The 15,800-nt window shown below is 35.6% G+C and overlaps 2 protein-coding genes across 13 annotated transcripts in view; one reads left to right on the plus strand and one right to left on the minus strand.

The window, feature by feature from the left end:
* The window catches only part of cher (filamin protein cher), a 98,014-nt gene extending 89,891 nt beyond the window's left edge, over nucleotides 1-8,123 (plus strand). For all 10 annotated transcript variants that reach the window (XM_034981142.2, XM_034981141.2, XM_069506536.1 and 7 more), the window contains 2 exons: nucleotides 4,434-4,643; nucleotides 5,031-8,123. In XM_034981142.2, the coding sequence (XP_034837033.1) occupies nucleotides 4,434-4,643; nucleotides 5,031-5,215 (395 nt within the window). In that variant the 3' untranslated portion in view covers nucleotides 5,216-8,123. The remainder of the gene's footprint in view (nucleotides 1-4,433; nucleotides 4,644-5,030) is intronic.
* Nucleotides 8,124-8,377: 254 nt separating this feature from the next.
* Nucleotides 8,378-15,800, minus strand: part of rn (rotund) — a 220,276-nt gene continuing 212,853 nt past the window's right edge. For all 3 annotated transcript variants that reach the window (XM_069506550.1, XM_069506551.1, XM_034981143.2), the window contains one exon: nucleotides 8,378-14,791. In XM_069506550.1, the coding sequence (XP_069362651.1) occupies nucleotides 13,778-14,791 (1,014 nt within the window). In that variant the 3' untranslated portion in view covers nucleotides 8,378-13,777. The remainder of the gene's footprint in view (nucleotides 14,792-15,800) is intronic.

Raw genomic sequence — 15,800 nt, forward strand, 5'->3', positions numbered from 1 at the left:
ACTTTTCCACTTTTTTCACATTAGATTTATCCTTTTTATATTTTAGAAGTTAGTTTTTTTCTTCGAAACATTGTTAGAAACCTAACTCAATTCAAGAGTTCTAGCTAAAGTTTTGATTTCATCTTGGTCTTCTATCATGGTTGCGGTTTTGTATCTTACGTACTGAATAGATTTCTACCAGATGCTAGTGATATAACTGGGGTTGATGGCTTGGTCTCTTTGATGTAGGAAAGATATTGTAAGGGTGATAAATTGGGCGGAATAGAAATATACCCGGATACGGAATAATCTACCACCTTACAAAGATTAGAGGAAAAAAAATAATTTTAATTTACTTTACTTGATCTATCTACCTAGTAAAGAATAGAAGCTAGCCGTCGACTCCCTTGTAATGCATATGAGGTGTTATAAATGAAATTTGCTAGATGTTAGGCAAAATTGTTTTTAATGTAACTTTTACCGGGGTCGCTTAATACAGAATGATGGCTAATAATGCTTAGTTATTCTAGCTTAATGCCAAGACTTAATTTAGATACATTAGAATGACTTGGTAGATAGTACATAAGATCTATGTTTTAAATTTAAGATGCCATTGGCATGGAATAGACAATGACACAGTAAAATTCATAAAATTGTTTCAAAATAAAAGCTCAGTAGTAAAGACAGGGTTCTTACTGTACACATACACTAAGAAGGTTCACTAAACTGTTGCAGGATACAAACATTTGCTTACTTGTAGGTGCGAAGACTGCAAGGTAGCTGGACGGCATCGGCCAAGATCCAAAACTCAATTTATTTGATTCTTCACAACCGAAATGTTTCATTACAAAGATTTTCACCAAGTCTTATCCATAGCAATTAAGTTGTCAACGTGAATGTGCAAAAGAAATAAATACGAAAACCGAAAACTAAAAACGGAAACTAAACGGAAAACTGAAGCTAAACGTAAAACGTAAACGTAAAATTAAAAACGTAAACCCTATTGAACTCCTGGCCACCAATGGTTTTCAGAAGTCCACCCACAACCCATTATCCTCATTTATTTGGGAAGATAAAATAACTGGAACATAATTGATGAAACATTGAAATACGTTAGGATGATTAAATTTATTACTATTGTATTTTCCCAGGCGAAGCCATGGGCGAAAAGGAATGAGATTTTCCTGGAACGAAAGAAATTCGTCTTCACATGTTGACTCCAGGAAAATTCTAAATCTCATCCAATCGGTGTTGCCAGACGCAACCCGAGTGTGGCCGCTCTGTGTTAGTTTGATCATGAAGCCAATTCATTTTTGAATATTTGCGGAACCTAAGGATATATTATAAGAACCGTTTTGTTAATGACTTAACAATAAACAAATGATATTATGGTTTTATTTAATTATTTTGTTTTATTTTTACGACAATTGACAACGAAGCAAACGCCATCTATTGTGGCTCGAATGAACTCTGAACATCGACCCACGCGTAGTTCTGCACCTTGATGCTAGGTGGCACCAACATACTTTGAACAAAATAGATTTTTTATTAAAAGCGAAACGCTAATTAGTAGTTCAAAATTTACAACGTCACAATACTTCCCCTCCTACGAAAAGGTTCAACAGGTTGAACCACGCTGCCCTCAGCGTCATCCAACAACTACTAACAATTTGCCTGAAACAAACAAAAAAAAACACAGAAGTTACGCGTGAACGCACATCTACTACTAACAAGGAAAATTGTCTAACAAAATAAATATACTGAAAACAGTGTAAGGTTTTATACATTATACTTAACTACACAACCCTAACTTCTAAAAAGAATATATACAAAAAAGCTTCATGGTGTCTAAGACACTTGAGTGGAAACATCTTGGCATCATTCTTCAGCTGACTGATAGAATGCGTCTAGGCCTACGGTGGTTCACTCTTTTAAACTACCATCGTAATATTTGTTACTCAACAAATACGGAAAATCTGGTTGTGAACGGGTCCATCTGATATGGCAACCGTTCTCTATCCCATTCGGAAAAATAAAACCGAATCAAAATCGGAATATGAGAAAAAAAAACGAAATAACTCTCCTAGAAAATAGATCTCGGAACAGAATCGGAAAAATAACAGAAATGATCCATTATCTAGAAGGAAAACGAAAACAAAACACAAAACCCCCCCTTTTCGTTATCCCCAAAGTACGATATTTGCATTTTTACTTTCTCTACCGGTTGGTCTACCACAAGCATTCCAATCATCACATATTCATCCCTACATACATCCACTACATTCCTCCTCAACTGAACCATGGTAATGTAACTGTTAACTCAGAACATCACTACACTCATTCAAATTCCTAATTGAATATTGATAACTTACATATTCAAACAGTTTAGACCAAACTAAGTAATGGCAAATATCTACTTCTTAATATCCTTAATATGCCAAGTGCCTATTGGGTGGTTGTCAGCTACTCTAACTAGTTCATAAACCAAAGGTGACAAAACCTTGACAACCCTGCACTTTTCATACTTAGGTGCCAGCTTAGCTGCGAAAAAATTTGTAGCGTCGCTTTGTGGATAGGTCTTTTTCCACACTATGTCCCTGTTCGGGCGCCATTTGTAAGGGTGATAAATTGGGCGGAATAGAAATATACCCGGATACGGAATAATCTACCACCTTACAAAGATTAGAGGAAAAAAAATAATTTTAATTTACTTTACTTGATCTATCTACCTAGTAAAGAATAGAAGCTAGCCGTCGACTCCCTTGTAATGCATATGAGGTGTTATAAATGAAATTTGCTAGATGTTAGGCAAAATTGTTTTTAATGTAACTTTTACCGGGGTCGCTTAATACAGAATGATGGCTAATAATGCTTAGTTATTCTAGCTTAATGCCAAGACTTAATTTAGATACATTAGAATGACTTGGTAGATAGTACATAAGATCTATGTTTTAAATTTAAGATGCCATTGGCATGGAATAGACAATGACACAGTAAAATTCATAAAATTGTTTCAAAATAAAAGCTCAGTAGTAAAGACAGGGTTCTTACTGTACACATACACTAAGAAGGTTCACTAAACTGTTGCAGGATACAAACATTTGCTTACTTGTAGGTGCGAAGACTGCAAGGTAGCTGGACGGCATCGGCCAAGATCCAAAACTCAATTTATTTGATTCTTCACAACCGAAATGTTTCATTACAAAGATTTTCACCAAGTCTTATCCATAGCAATTAAGTTGTCAACGTGAATGTGCAAAAGAAATAAATACGAAAACCGAAAACTAAAAACGGAAACTAAACGGAAAACTGAAGCTAAACGTAAAACGTAAACGTAAAATTAAAAACGTAAACCCTATTGAACTCCTGGCCACCAATGGTTTTCAGAAGTCCACCCACAACCCATTATCCTCATTTATTTGGGAAGATAAAATAACTGGAACATAATTGATGAAACATTGAAATACGTTAGGATGATTAAATTTATTACTATTGTATTTTCCCAGGCGAAGCCATGGGCGAAAAGGAATGAGATTTTCCTGGAACGAAAGAAATTCGTCTTCACATGTTGACTCCAGGAAAATTCTAAATCTCATCCAATCGGTGTTGCCAGACGCAACCCGAGTGTGGCCGCTCTGTGTTAGTTTGATCATGAAGCCAATTCATTTTTGAATATTTGCGGAACCTAAGGATATATTATAAGAACCGTTTTGTTAATGACTTAACAATAAACAAATGATATTATGGTTTTATTTAATTATTTTGTTTTATTTTTACGACAATTGACAACGAAGCAAACGCCATCTATTGTGGCTCGAATGAACTCTGAACATCGACCCACGCGTAGTTCTGCACCTTGATGCTAGGTGGCACCAACATACTTTGAACAAAATAGATTTTTTATTAAAAGCGAAACGCTAATTAGTAGTTCAAAATTTACAACGTCACAATATGAAAACGAAATTTGAACCACCATTAATTAGTTTTCATCTCTTCCTACCTTCTACCTACGCATACGGCATATTACTTAGTCAGTGGCACCGATTCCATTGTCTTTCTCTAAACTAAATTTAGAGTATCTGCATCCTTTTCTTTTTAACAATGCTAAAAAGGGACAGAACATGAACTTTACATTTAAAGACTCTAAATTTTAGTACACACTACAAAAATCAGTAGGCTCGCGACTGTGCGCTAAAACCACGGGTTTTACCATCTAAAAATTAAAAAAAACTGTCAATCTGCGTCTGTCCTTTTCATATTACATTAGTAAGAAGAGGTTGCGAATACTCTAAAATTAGGTTGTGCTCAGAATCAGTAGCACTGTTGCCAGCAATCGACTAATATGCGCTATCAAAACAAGGCCACACCTTTCTCACGGTTTAACTTAAGAAACTCTTCATAAAGTTTTAGTCAGCTGCCTTTCAGTCTTGGAAGTTTCTGTATTGTTTCTTCAGGTCCTAACCTAGCGGAAATTGGAGCACAAGAAACATCCTCAGTAACCGTGGAGACGGTTCAGAAGGTATCGAAGCTAGCTGCCGCGAAGCAAGGGCCGGCGCTGCCCGTGTTCAAGTCAGATGCTACCAAGGTGACCAGCAAGGGCATGGGGCTGAAGAAGGCGTACCTCAATAAACACAATCAGTTCACGGTGCATGCGGCTGATGCTGGTGAGTTGAGAATGAATGAATGAACGACTGAATATACAGAAACATTATAATTTTCGTCATAAGCATTGCAAGCATTGCACAATTTGCCTAGCGGTATCTCCAGTCAACCAATGGTGCAAATGGTTAAGCATATTAGCGATAGGTTGTTTAAATCTCTCTTAAGAGAATGCCACAGTGCTTTTACAACTGCAGAAGGTATAAGTCTCTCGATCAATATGCGAATAATGCCACCGCGTAACAGAAATATCTGAAACTGCATGCTCTTACACTGCATATGCTGTCAAAGATCCAAGGCAATAGCTGCCAAGAGTTCTGTGATCTCTTGCGTCTTTTGTTATTCTTTATGGATCACGAACAAAATTACTTTAAATCCATCCTTTTCAACAGGCAACAACATCCTCTACGTTGGCATCTACGGTCCCAAAGGGCCCTGCGACGAAGTCCAGCTCAAACACAAGGGCAAGAACAACTATGAGTGCTGGTACGTCGTCAGGGACAGGGGGGAGTACATCGTCATCGTCAAGTGGGGAGACGACCACATCCCCGGCTCTCCGTACAAGGTTGAAGTCTAAACCAGAATTGTCACCAGACAGTTGGTATCACGTAAAGAGACCGTTGATCATGAATATATGCAGTCGGTGATTTATCGATCTTTTATAGTGGTTTGCTCTATATGGTGCTCAGACAACCTTTCAGTAGTGATCTCTTCATAGCTATCACCACAAAGTGTTTTCACTGGCTAACCACTAGACGTAGTTTGATTGCAGGCGCACGTCCAAGCCACACCGCGTTTGACTTCAGACTGCCGAACTGACGGGCTACAGCCAATAAAATCATCTACAGTAGCTGCCAAGAAATATTGTACATCGACATTTAGAGGTTTCGGCTTCGTAGAGCGTTGTCCTCTGTCACTGATACCAATGTGACGTTTTGTCAACGACAGAGAGAACGCTCTACGAAACTGCTATCTCTTTCTAAAGGCCGAAGTACAATATTTCCTGCCGGGTACTCTATTTATGCAGAGTTACATACATCAATCAGCATTGTCATTCAGAGCGGTCTTTTTACGTGAGACCAACAGTATGTATGCTCCGATTTTTAATTTTAGACCGAGGATTTGTGATAGATCGTTGCTTTCTTTTGTTACTTTAACAATTTCGTATTGTAGGTCGTTAGTCATAGTCAGGTCCTCCTAGAACCTTGTTATTTTGAAACAAGCCTAGAACGTGTTCCGTAAATTAAAAAAATAATGAGAATAGGTAATTCTTTCATTTCTCATCATTAATAATCTTTTAGTTAACATTGTTTTCTGTACCTTTTGTAGATTTATAGAAGTAGAAAATTTTATTAACGATGGCTGTAATACCACTCCAATAATAAAGAAATTTTCGTCAGCATTTAATTTTACAATTATTTATGTAATTGACTGACGTAGTTTTCTACGTCCCGGTAATTTTTTAAATTTTTTGGTCTTTAATTAAAAATCGTAGTAGGTATAACGTCCTTAGTAGTTAGAAAATTTTAAAAATGTGTGTTTCTTACCAAAGAATTTTTATATTTCAACTTTACGAATACATTTTTATAATCGAGATTGGGTTTTCAAATTAATCTACATACGCTGCATTCAATCGATTATTTATTTATTAGGAATCAACAAATATTATCCATTGTTTTTCTTCAATATTATATTGTGTTTTAGGATTTCGAAAAGGTTTTATTAGATTATTTTATTGAAATACGTGGATATAGTAAGACTTGTAATCGATCTCTAGTCAGTCTGTAATATTCATTATTGCACCTTCCAAACTAAAGTATTAGAATTGAGATAGATAAATTAATGTTTTGTACCTTTTCAACTGATGTCCCGATCAACGATTTCAGATTTTAGCTTTGTTATATCAACTTACTGATTAGTGATGACTTTAATAAGGGGAACCATTCCAAAATTAGTTAATTTTTGCATAATAGTTTAATTTACTTATTAATTATTATAGTAACAATGTGTTCTCCTGAACATTTTCTAAGACTAAATGAAAGACAGTAGACAGTCGTTTGGTTGGTGCAGTTTTGAAAGACACCTTTTCGTAAATCCAGCATCAAATTATTTATGTTATAATGTTTATTTTGTTGTTCCTTTATTGATATTTTTATGTGAATTTTTCCATGATAATGTTATCACATGTCATGTTTGTATTGTCAATCAAAACTATTTATCTAGTCGTAATAATTGTGCCAGTGTTTCGATTTTTTGTCACAGATTGAAGGTAAAAGATAAACGGTATCTTAATAACGTGAAGCCAGTTTGTCACACGTATAAAATATAAATGGGTATAGCAGTGCACAGTAAAGATTTTTGGGGGATTCTCTATATTTTTAAGAAATCGTTACTCAGTATAAAATATGTTTTCAATTACAAAGTGACACAAATGATCAAGTCAAGTTTAATTTTAAATTGCAGTGAAAATTGATTAATTTACCAAATTATGAATAATAATTATGTAGAGTAGTTTTGGGGGGTTCTCTATATTATTTTTATGAAATCGTAACTCAGTACGAAACATATTTTCGATTTCAAAGTGACACAAATGAAAATGATCAAGTTTAATTTTTAAATTGCAGTGAAAATTGATTAATTTACTATGAATAGTAAATTAATTATAAAGAATTTACTATAAATTGCAGTGAAAATTGATTAATTTACTATGAATAGTAAATTAATTATAAAGAATTTACTATAAAGTAGTCGGCTTCTTTTAAAAAAATTGTTGAACCGTCTAACTTTTTCCTTGAATCTGAGAGTTTTTGTGTTTTTATATGATTCTCGTTTAGTTTTTAGGGCGACTAAATGACAATACATATAAAGTATTATTTTGAAAATATTCCCTTTTAGTTTATAAGGTGTGAGATGTAATTTGTAGGCCGAAAAGGTTTAAGCGAATTTCTTATCTTATTTATTGTCTTTCTGTCTGCTTATAGGAATCCTTCTGCATCTTTTTCTTAAAAAATGTTTTTGAAGAATTCTCAAAATTCGCTTTTTCGTTTTTGGATTGGGAACCACAGCCACTATTCTATATCTAGAATTTTGAACTAAAACTAAACCAATGCGTGCGTTACTTTTTGCAGCAATTTTTTTTACTTTCTTAATATTATTATTTAAGTCAGACTTATATAATAACGTCTTTTTAGAGAATAGTTACGATGGTAGAACCTAAGGTAAATCACAGACTACAGATTTTTTTATGTCCGTTTTTAAAATAACTAACTTCCCGAAAATCTGTGTCATTGACTTACCTTTGTTAATACAAATTACACCTTACTGTATTTATCTTTAGGTATATTTTGCTTTCTAATTTTTGAATGTTTTGTGCCTGTATGAATTTTACCTACGTAGGTAGAACAACCCCTTTTTATTGTAAATACCTATTTTAAGTACCTTATTTTAATAATTTGCGACTGTTTACTAAATAAAGAAGAAAATTTTCAAAATTGGTTTTTTAATTTAAATCCTTCTAACCTGTGGCACAGTTCACGATAGTTAGGTAACTTCTAACATAACGTCGCAGCTTCGATGTTACTGGCAGGCGTCAAATGTTACCTAGTGCCATTTGACGCAGGTAGCCCTAAAGTAGCCCTATTTTGCTTTGATTTTACTTACTTTTTTTGAATCATAAATACCTATTTCAATAGTCATCTGTTTCTGAGGTGATTAGGGGTATAGAAATAAAATGAATATAGATCTTGGCATAGTTGTAATTAATTTTTAATCAATTTTAAGTAACAAAAAAGATACCGCTCACTTCGATCTAAAATCTTGAAACGGGAACGCCTAGACAAAGCGAAAACTATCCATAAAACGAAAAAAGTACTTACAAAAATATTATATGTAATCATAAAAATAAGTTTACACTTAACTAACTAAAAAAATCATTACAATATCACATTTCTACTTACAATAGAGAGATATTGGCGACCTTTTTAATCCAACCTTACAACCGAAGTTAGCTGATCGCATACCTAGCAGTATTACCGCACGCACCGCACGTACATACGCATCGAAGACATTGTAACATTCAAAATTCGAATCATGCACCGAAGAAACCGGAGTCCCAAGGTGCTGGAATGGCGACCTCGCAGCGGAAAACAGAGCGTTGGCAGATCATTAGGTGAACAGAAGACATTTAGGCAACTCCCCATCGTGGTGTCCCTATAAGAGCATCCCTATGGCTAGCAGTGGACGTTGAAACGCTGATGACGACAGAAAATAATAGTGTACCAATCAGCAGTCGAATTTAAATTCTGCTGCTATTATCCCCGCGTGTTCAGAATGTATGCCGAGTAAATTAAAAATTACAGTTATAGGGCGAAATATGGTTAGTCATGAAATTCTAAACGCCCTTTTATTTTTATGAATAATATAGTAAAAATCACTAAAATATCGCGGAAATCAATTATTGTACTGTGCACGAGCAAAAATCCATAGTGATAGTCATCTATTGTCTCGCGAACTTTGAAGATTTTTAATAAAATGGGCATAGAATAATAAATTAATGATGGATCCCAAGTACCCATCATCGGTAGACCCCTCACTACGTAGATAGAAGCAGCGAGTCGCTGGACACAAGTAACATGAGACCATGGTGTATAAAAATCCTTGTTTTTCTCAATTCAGTCCTTGTTGTTGAGTTCTTTTTATTTTTTGTTTCTTTGTTTTTGTCTTGTTTATCTAATATTTTGTGTTGCTATCTATCTAATCCATACAAAAGCCTGGCAGAGAACTCCATCGATTAAGATCACTGCTTACTTTACTAGAATTTAGAAAAATAAACATGCAATGATTTAAATTCGGTGCGGTGCGTACGGTACGTTGCGTGCGTGCTGACAGGTGTGCGAACAACCTTAAAAAAATTTGGATAAATTCTTGGCTCAATGTCATCTATCTACATTGCGCGTAAGCACTATAACAAATTCGGAAGAGATTTAATATTGCATTACAATACAATAATTAATAAAAAAAACAATAATTTGTACAAGAACTTAAAATAATTAGCATTTGGCTAACTTTGTGACAAACGGACAGACGGCAATACATTATAGACTTAGAGCGAGTGGACTGTTTTTTCAAAGTGTTTATCACCAAAATGTTTATAATATACACCTAGACTTTTACACATAATTTATGTATTATTTTCATAGATTCATCATAATTATTCTGAACCCATCGCCGGCCACAGTCCACCAGGTACGGATTGGTAGACTTCACACACCTTTGAGAACATTATGAACGCTCAGGCGTGCAGGTTTCCTCACGATGTTTTCCTTCACCGTTAAAGCAAGTGACATAACTTCGAAAGGTTAGAAATGCGTGCCCGGGATCGAACCCCCGACCCCGCGAATCGGAGGCCAACATCTTAAGCAGGTTAACCGTCTAGATATTGTGTTTGTTAAAATTTCACAATGCATAACCGTTTACATGAAATGTCAATACCTAATAAACACATCAGTCCTGGGTTGGTTCATGAAAGTTATTAAGATTTCTGCCTAGAAATTTTCATTAGGAGCTCGTAGTTGGGATTTGGCGATATTACACCCAGCCTCGGAGAGCACGTAAAGCCGTCGGCCCCGCGCAGCTGCACCTGATCTCTCTCCGGACGTGTCGAACTGCCGTCCCTTCGAAATATGAGAGTGGGGGTGCACACGCTTTATACACTATATCTTTTACGTATCTGGCTCGTTATTATTATAGTAACTAGCTAATTTCCCGCGACTTAGGAGTTTTAAAAATCCCGTGGGAACTTTTTGGTTTTCCGGGATAAAAATAGCCTATGTCACCCTCCACTCTCTTTTATCTATACCCATACAAAATACAAATGCAAAATAACGTCAATTCGTTGCACCGTTGCGACGTGATTGAAGGAAAAACCGATAAACCAACGAACCAACAAACCAATAAACCAACACACCAACAAACAAACACACTTTCGCATTTAATTATAACAATTACAAGAATTGTTGCGTGGTTAGCATAAGTGTTGTGCACTTAGGTTATCGATAATCAAAGTGTCCGATTTTAATGAATATAAAATATGTGTACATATAAGCATTTGACACTGTATGAACATTTTGAAAAAACAGTCCATTAGCTCTTAGACCACTAGTCCCCAAGGATCAGTATCCTGAATCACAATTAACCACAACCTAAGAATTCGTAACCTAATAAAAAAAGATCAATAGCAAATCAACTTTTAGACGAAAGATTTTCGAAAAATACACCTCTCCCCAGCACTTCGTCTCCTATCACATTTTTTAAAGACTACACAATATTATGCGATTTTCCAAAAGAAATAAATCAACAATATTTCGTATACTTTAAAATTAGACTAATTATTTAGGTCGGTTTTGGTCTAATATAAACTTTTAAGAACGTGTCATTTCTGAAGCTAATCAGCTTTATTGCCTTAACTGAACTGTTATTTTTCGTACTCAAAAAGATTTTTAAAACACCTTGTTACTAGAAAATGTAGATGAAAATTTTTGAAACTGTATCGGAGTTGTACTGTGAACAAGTACTAATATAATATCTTACTAGCATAATTATGTGCTAATAACACACGCTAAAAAAGAATGTACCTAATTCATTGTTTTAGTGGTCAAAAACTATCTTCGCATTATTGCCTTTCGAATGAAACCGGTTTGGTGCACATCGGTTGGATGGTCTCAAAGTCTATAACGGACATAAATAGAAACATTTTATATGTTTTATATATTATATAGATTGGAGGAATTTCAAAAAATCTGGCCTTATTCCTTATCAATGTCATAAAGGGAACCTCTGTGCAAAATTTCAGCTTTCTAGGTCCAAGGTTTTGGGCTAGGTGTTGATGAGTGTGTCAGTGACTGAGTCAGGACGTCTTTTCTTTTGGTTCATATTCATTGGGAGATTCACTGGGCGATTGAAAAACACTTGTTAAGTTTATTTGAATAAAGATTATATTCCTATTTTTTGAGCTAATAACTCTTTTAACTGGTAAAAATATCGGTTACTTCTGTAGAAATGATTCCATTTGAAATCGGTCTTCATTTGGCAAGAATTCAAATGTTAGTAGGTAATACGAAAAAGTGAAACAGTTCAATTCAGACTACGTATTGACTCGTAATAAAAGTTGATCGTAGACTCAGCAATCATTAGACAATTGATTTTTTAAATTACTTAATGCTTTATCAATAATGGAAGTAAATAAAGGTACATTATTATTGTGCAAATGCAATTACATTGCTAAAAAACTTCAATAAATAATAAGATTGAGTGATGTCAACCAATCGTCTAATTTTTGCTATCGATAAAATTGAGGATGAAAAATATCAACTGTTAAGTACAATCCAAAACTTGAAACAGAGGTATAGAATATTGCCAATTTGATCTTCATTGACACCAAAATTTTAACAAATAGACAAGTTTGCGTGCCATTCGAGTACCTGCAATGTATCCATTACCAACGACATCTTACGTCTAATATAATTGAGCATAAGCATTTTAGACTTAAAAGAAAAAATATTTTCAATAAATTTCAAGGTTTCTCAAAAAATGTGTGTTCAGTATTTACAAAATATTTACAAAAGTGCGCTTTTATCGATATCGATAGATGAGAAAAAGCGATTTTGGCCACCCGTCGATATTTTCACATTTCATAAGTTACATAATACGTATTGTATAAATAAGTACAAGTAGAAAATGTATTCAGCCTTCAAGATTGTGGTATAATTTTATGTTTTAATAAATAAAAAAAGGATAAAGATAATTAACTGATTTTAAATTAAGCTGCTTTCAAATATTAAATATCGTTAATACAATATTTAAATTCGTTATTTGAAAAATGTACAAAGCTGCTCAAAATCACAAATTACAATCACAACCTCTAATATTAACACCGAAATTTCTCGTACAATTATAAAAATAAAAATACTTAACCCTGTTTAAATAACAGATAACACTAATTATTACTTTATCTCAATTCGTTTCCAATAAATGTACAAATCTGAAGGAAGACCACATTTTCTAATCCGTTAACTAAGATTGTAGAATAATAGATAATGAAAAAGTAAAGCTTAATAAGAATTTAATCGATCTAAGTAGGAACTGAGTGCAAATGTGATGGTTTTAGAGATCTGTCATGTCTACTACTTCCTTAACGTATACAATAAAATGCAACAGATAAGAAAAATCAAATTTCAAGAGGAATTTTATATTCTATCGATATTGTAACTCATCAATCAATCAGGAACTCTGTTTTTCTATTAAATATATTTCAATCAACACATCATATACTGCATATTTCATGTTTCAAAACAATAATATTATAGTCACTATGGTTGGTACGTTCGTTGATCATCAATTATTATCATTTCCATAAAATGTGTCTTTAAAATCAATATAATATCTTTTTACAGTTAAACATAATATTTTATTAACATATTTTAGTATTTTCAGAGTTAAAAATGTGATTAAATTTACAGAAAAATTAAAATTTATAGAGAGAAGTATTATTATGCTTAAAAATGCCTGTAAAGCCTTTTGATTATGCATTTGTATTATAATTTTTCTTACAAATTTTCAGAGCCATCTTCTGATATTATTGCTTTGACATTTCAATTTAAAGATTAGTTTTCTTCAAGGCAGCAGTAAAACAATAAGTATTGCAAAATGCAAATAAAAAACAATTGAACATCATTTTTGCTAAATTGCTTAGAAAAATCAAAGATTTCAGTACCTAATTATAACAATTAATCTGCTATGACGGTAACTGGTGCTCTAATGAAAACTAATCGATAAGAGATAAATTCAAAAATTATCCTCACAACATCTGAAATCACATTTCATACCCAATATATTTTGTTTACATTTACTCACAAAATTCAGAATTTTATACAGAATATCGATATAAGTCTAAAAAGTGAACTTCGCATCACTAAATGACAAACGAATTTCGTATTTCATACATATATTTTAATACCACCAAAATCTGTCTTGGAGAGCGAGATTCTAAACATTTTTAATAATTTTCGTTATTTTTCTTTATAGACTAATAATACCATCATAAGTTCTAACGTAAGTGCACCTACAGGAAACGGCAAGGAGGTTACTGCTTGTCTTTGTGAGAGAGGGAGTGGGGAAGGATGTGTTCCGCCGGCAGCAGGGCCGACGGCTGGTGTGCGTAGTTTCGAATTTGGTGAAGTGATATCAGTTGGTTAGGGAAAGAGTTAGGCTGTTGCTTCGCTTGCTGAAAGTGCAACGGGTCGTAGAGGTAAGGTCGTGTAGGAAGCGCGCTATGATGGGAGAGTCCGTTGAGATGTGGCGCCATCGAGTTGATCGGCGTGAACGCGGAATTCGCAGCCGACGAAACGGGGGGTTGGATCCGATCCTCTTGACTCTCGTGTTGAGCGAACAGAGCCCTCTGTTGTTGGAGCTGGTGTTCATGATGGTCATCGTTTTCTCTTTGCTGATGATATCCTCCGTCATCAGACATGTGTGCCGCGGAGTCCGGACTGACTTTGGGCCAGTAGGGGTGATCTGCGAACGGCGCAGCGGTAGGCGCAGCCGCGGCTAAGGACCTGTTGAGCCCGCTCAGTCCTAACGCAGAAATCGGCGGCCTTTTATCAGCCCTTTCCGCGTGCTTGTTCATATGCTTACTTAAGTACGTCTCCTGGGTGTAACTCTTGCCACAGTATTGGCAGATGTGGGTTTTTAAGTGCTTGGATTCTTTGTGCTTGGGAATGTGTTCGAGGAGGTCCTTCTCGTGGGTGAAACACTTGTAGCAGGAGTTGCATTTGAACGGCTTGTCGGTTTGGTGGCAGCGGCTGTGGCTCTGGAGGTTGGAGAGTTGGGAGAAGGCCTTGGTGCACCCTATCTGGGTGCATCTGTAGGGCTTGTCACCTGTGTGGGTGCGGATGTGCTGCTGGAGATGGGAGAGTTGGGTGAACTTGCGCTGGCAGATTTCGCAGCGGTATGGCTTGATGCCGAGGTGGATGCGCGAGTGCTGGGCCAGGTATGAGGAGTTGGCGAAGGCCTTGGGACACTGAGTGCAGCGGTAGGGCTTCGCCTCGCGCAGGTGGATCTGCGTGTGAAGCTGCAGGTCTGCTTTGGAGCCGAACACCTGGAAAAATGGAAAAGAGACACGTTAGTTATTTTGTTCATATCTATCTGATTGCACTCGTCTATATGCAAAATATCATGGTAGCAAATATTTGTATTAGGTCGTCTCGGTTACCCTAAACAAATAAAACAATCTAAAGCTAAAGATTATTAGGGATCGAATAAAATATATCCAATTAAAGTATAAAACTCATCGGCTTCATCGGAAAGTGAGTTTCGCCCTTGAACGACATCCGCAGGTAGCCGGAACTAATTGTTCTCAGTTTGAGCGAAACATCACAATTTTTTATTTGCCCAAGATCATAAGGCTATGTTTAGAATGCGTTATTTTTCCTCTTTACTCCTTGTTCTGACTATCGCAGAACAGACGGCCGATGGGGCAGACGTGTTCTGGAGTGGAGACCGCGTACCGGTAAGCGCAGTGTGGGACGAACCCCCGCCCGCTGGACCGATTACCTGAAGAAGATGGTGGGGTGCGGATGGATGAGGAAGGCCTATATCCAGCAGTGGACGCAAACAGGCTGATGGATTGGATTAGATTGACTTCTTCTTGAAATTAAATGTCTTTACACGCTACTTGAGAGTATTCTTTTCGGACAACAGTAATTCCCGCTTCTCCTCCGAAGGAAAAACTAACATACACTTGAATCTAAATAAAGGAAAAGGTGACTGACTGGCTGATCTATCAACGCACAGCTCAAACTACTAGACGGATCGGGCAATGCTGCGAGCGGGAAGGGCTGAAATTTGGCATGCAGATAGCTATTATGATGTAGCGGATGCGCTAAGAAAGGATTTTGAAAATTCAACCCCTAAGGGGGTAAAATAGGGGGTTGAAATTTGAGTAGTCTACGCGGACGAAGTCGCTACCATAAGCTAGTTGTAAATATAGATGTATTGTCTGATAATATTAGTCTGGTTGTATTATTATTATTTCTTTTTCTTTTTGATAGGAAAAGTGTGAACGTAGCCTAACACGGCAATAAAGGCAGGATGCCACCTTCACGGCT

The sequence above is a fragment of the Maniola hyperantus genome, chromosome 23 (assembly GCF_902806685.2).
Source record: "Maniola hyperantus chromosome 23, iAphHyp1.2, whole genome shotgun sequence".
NCBI lineage: Eukaryota > Metazoa > Arthropoda > Insecta > Lepidoptera > Nymphalidae > Maniola > Maniola hyperantus.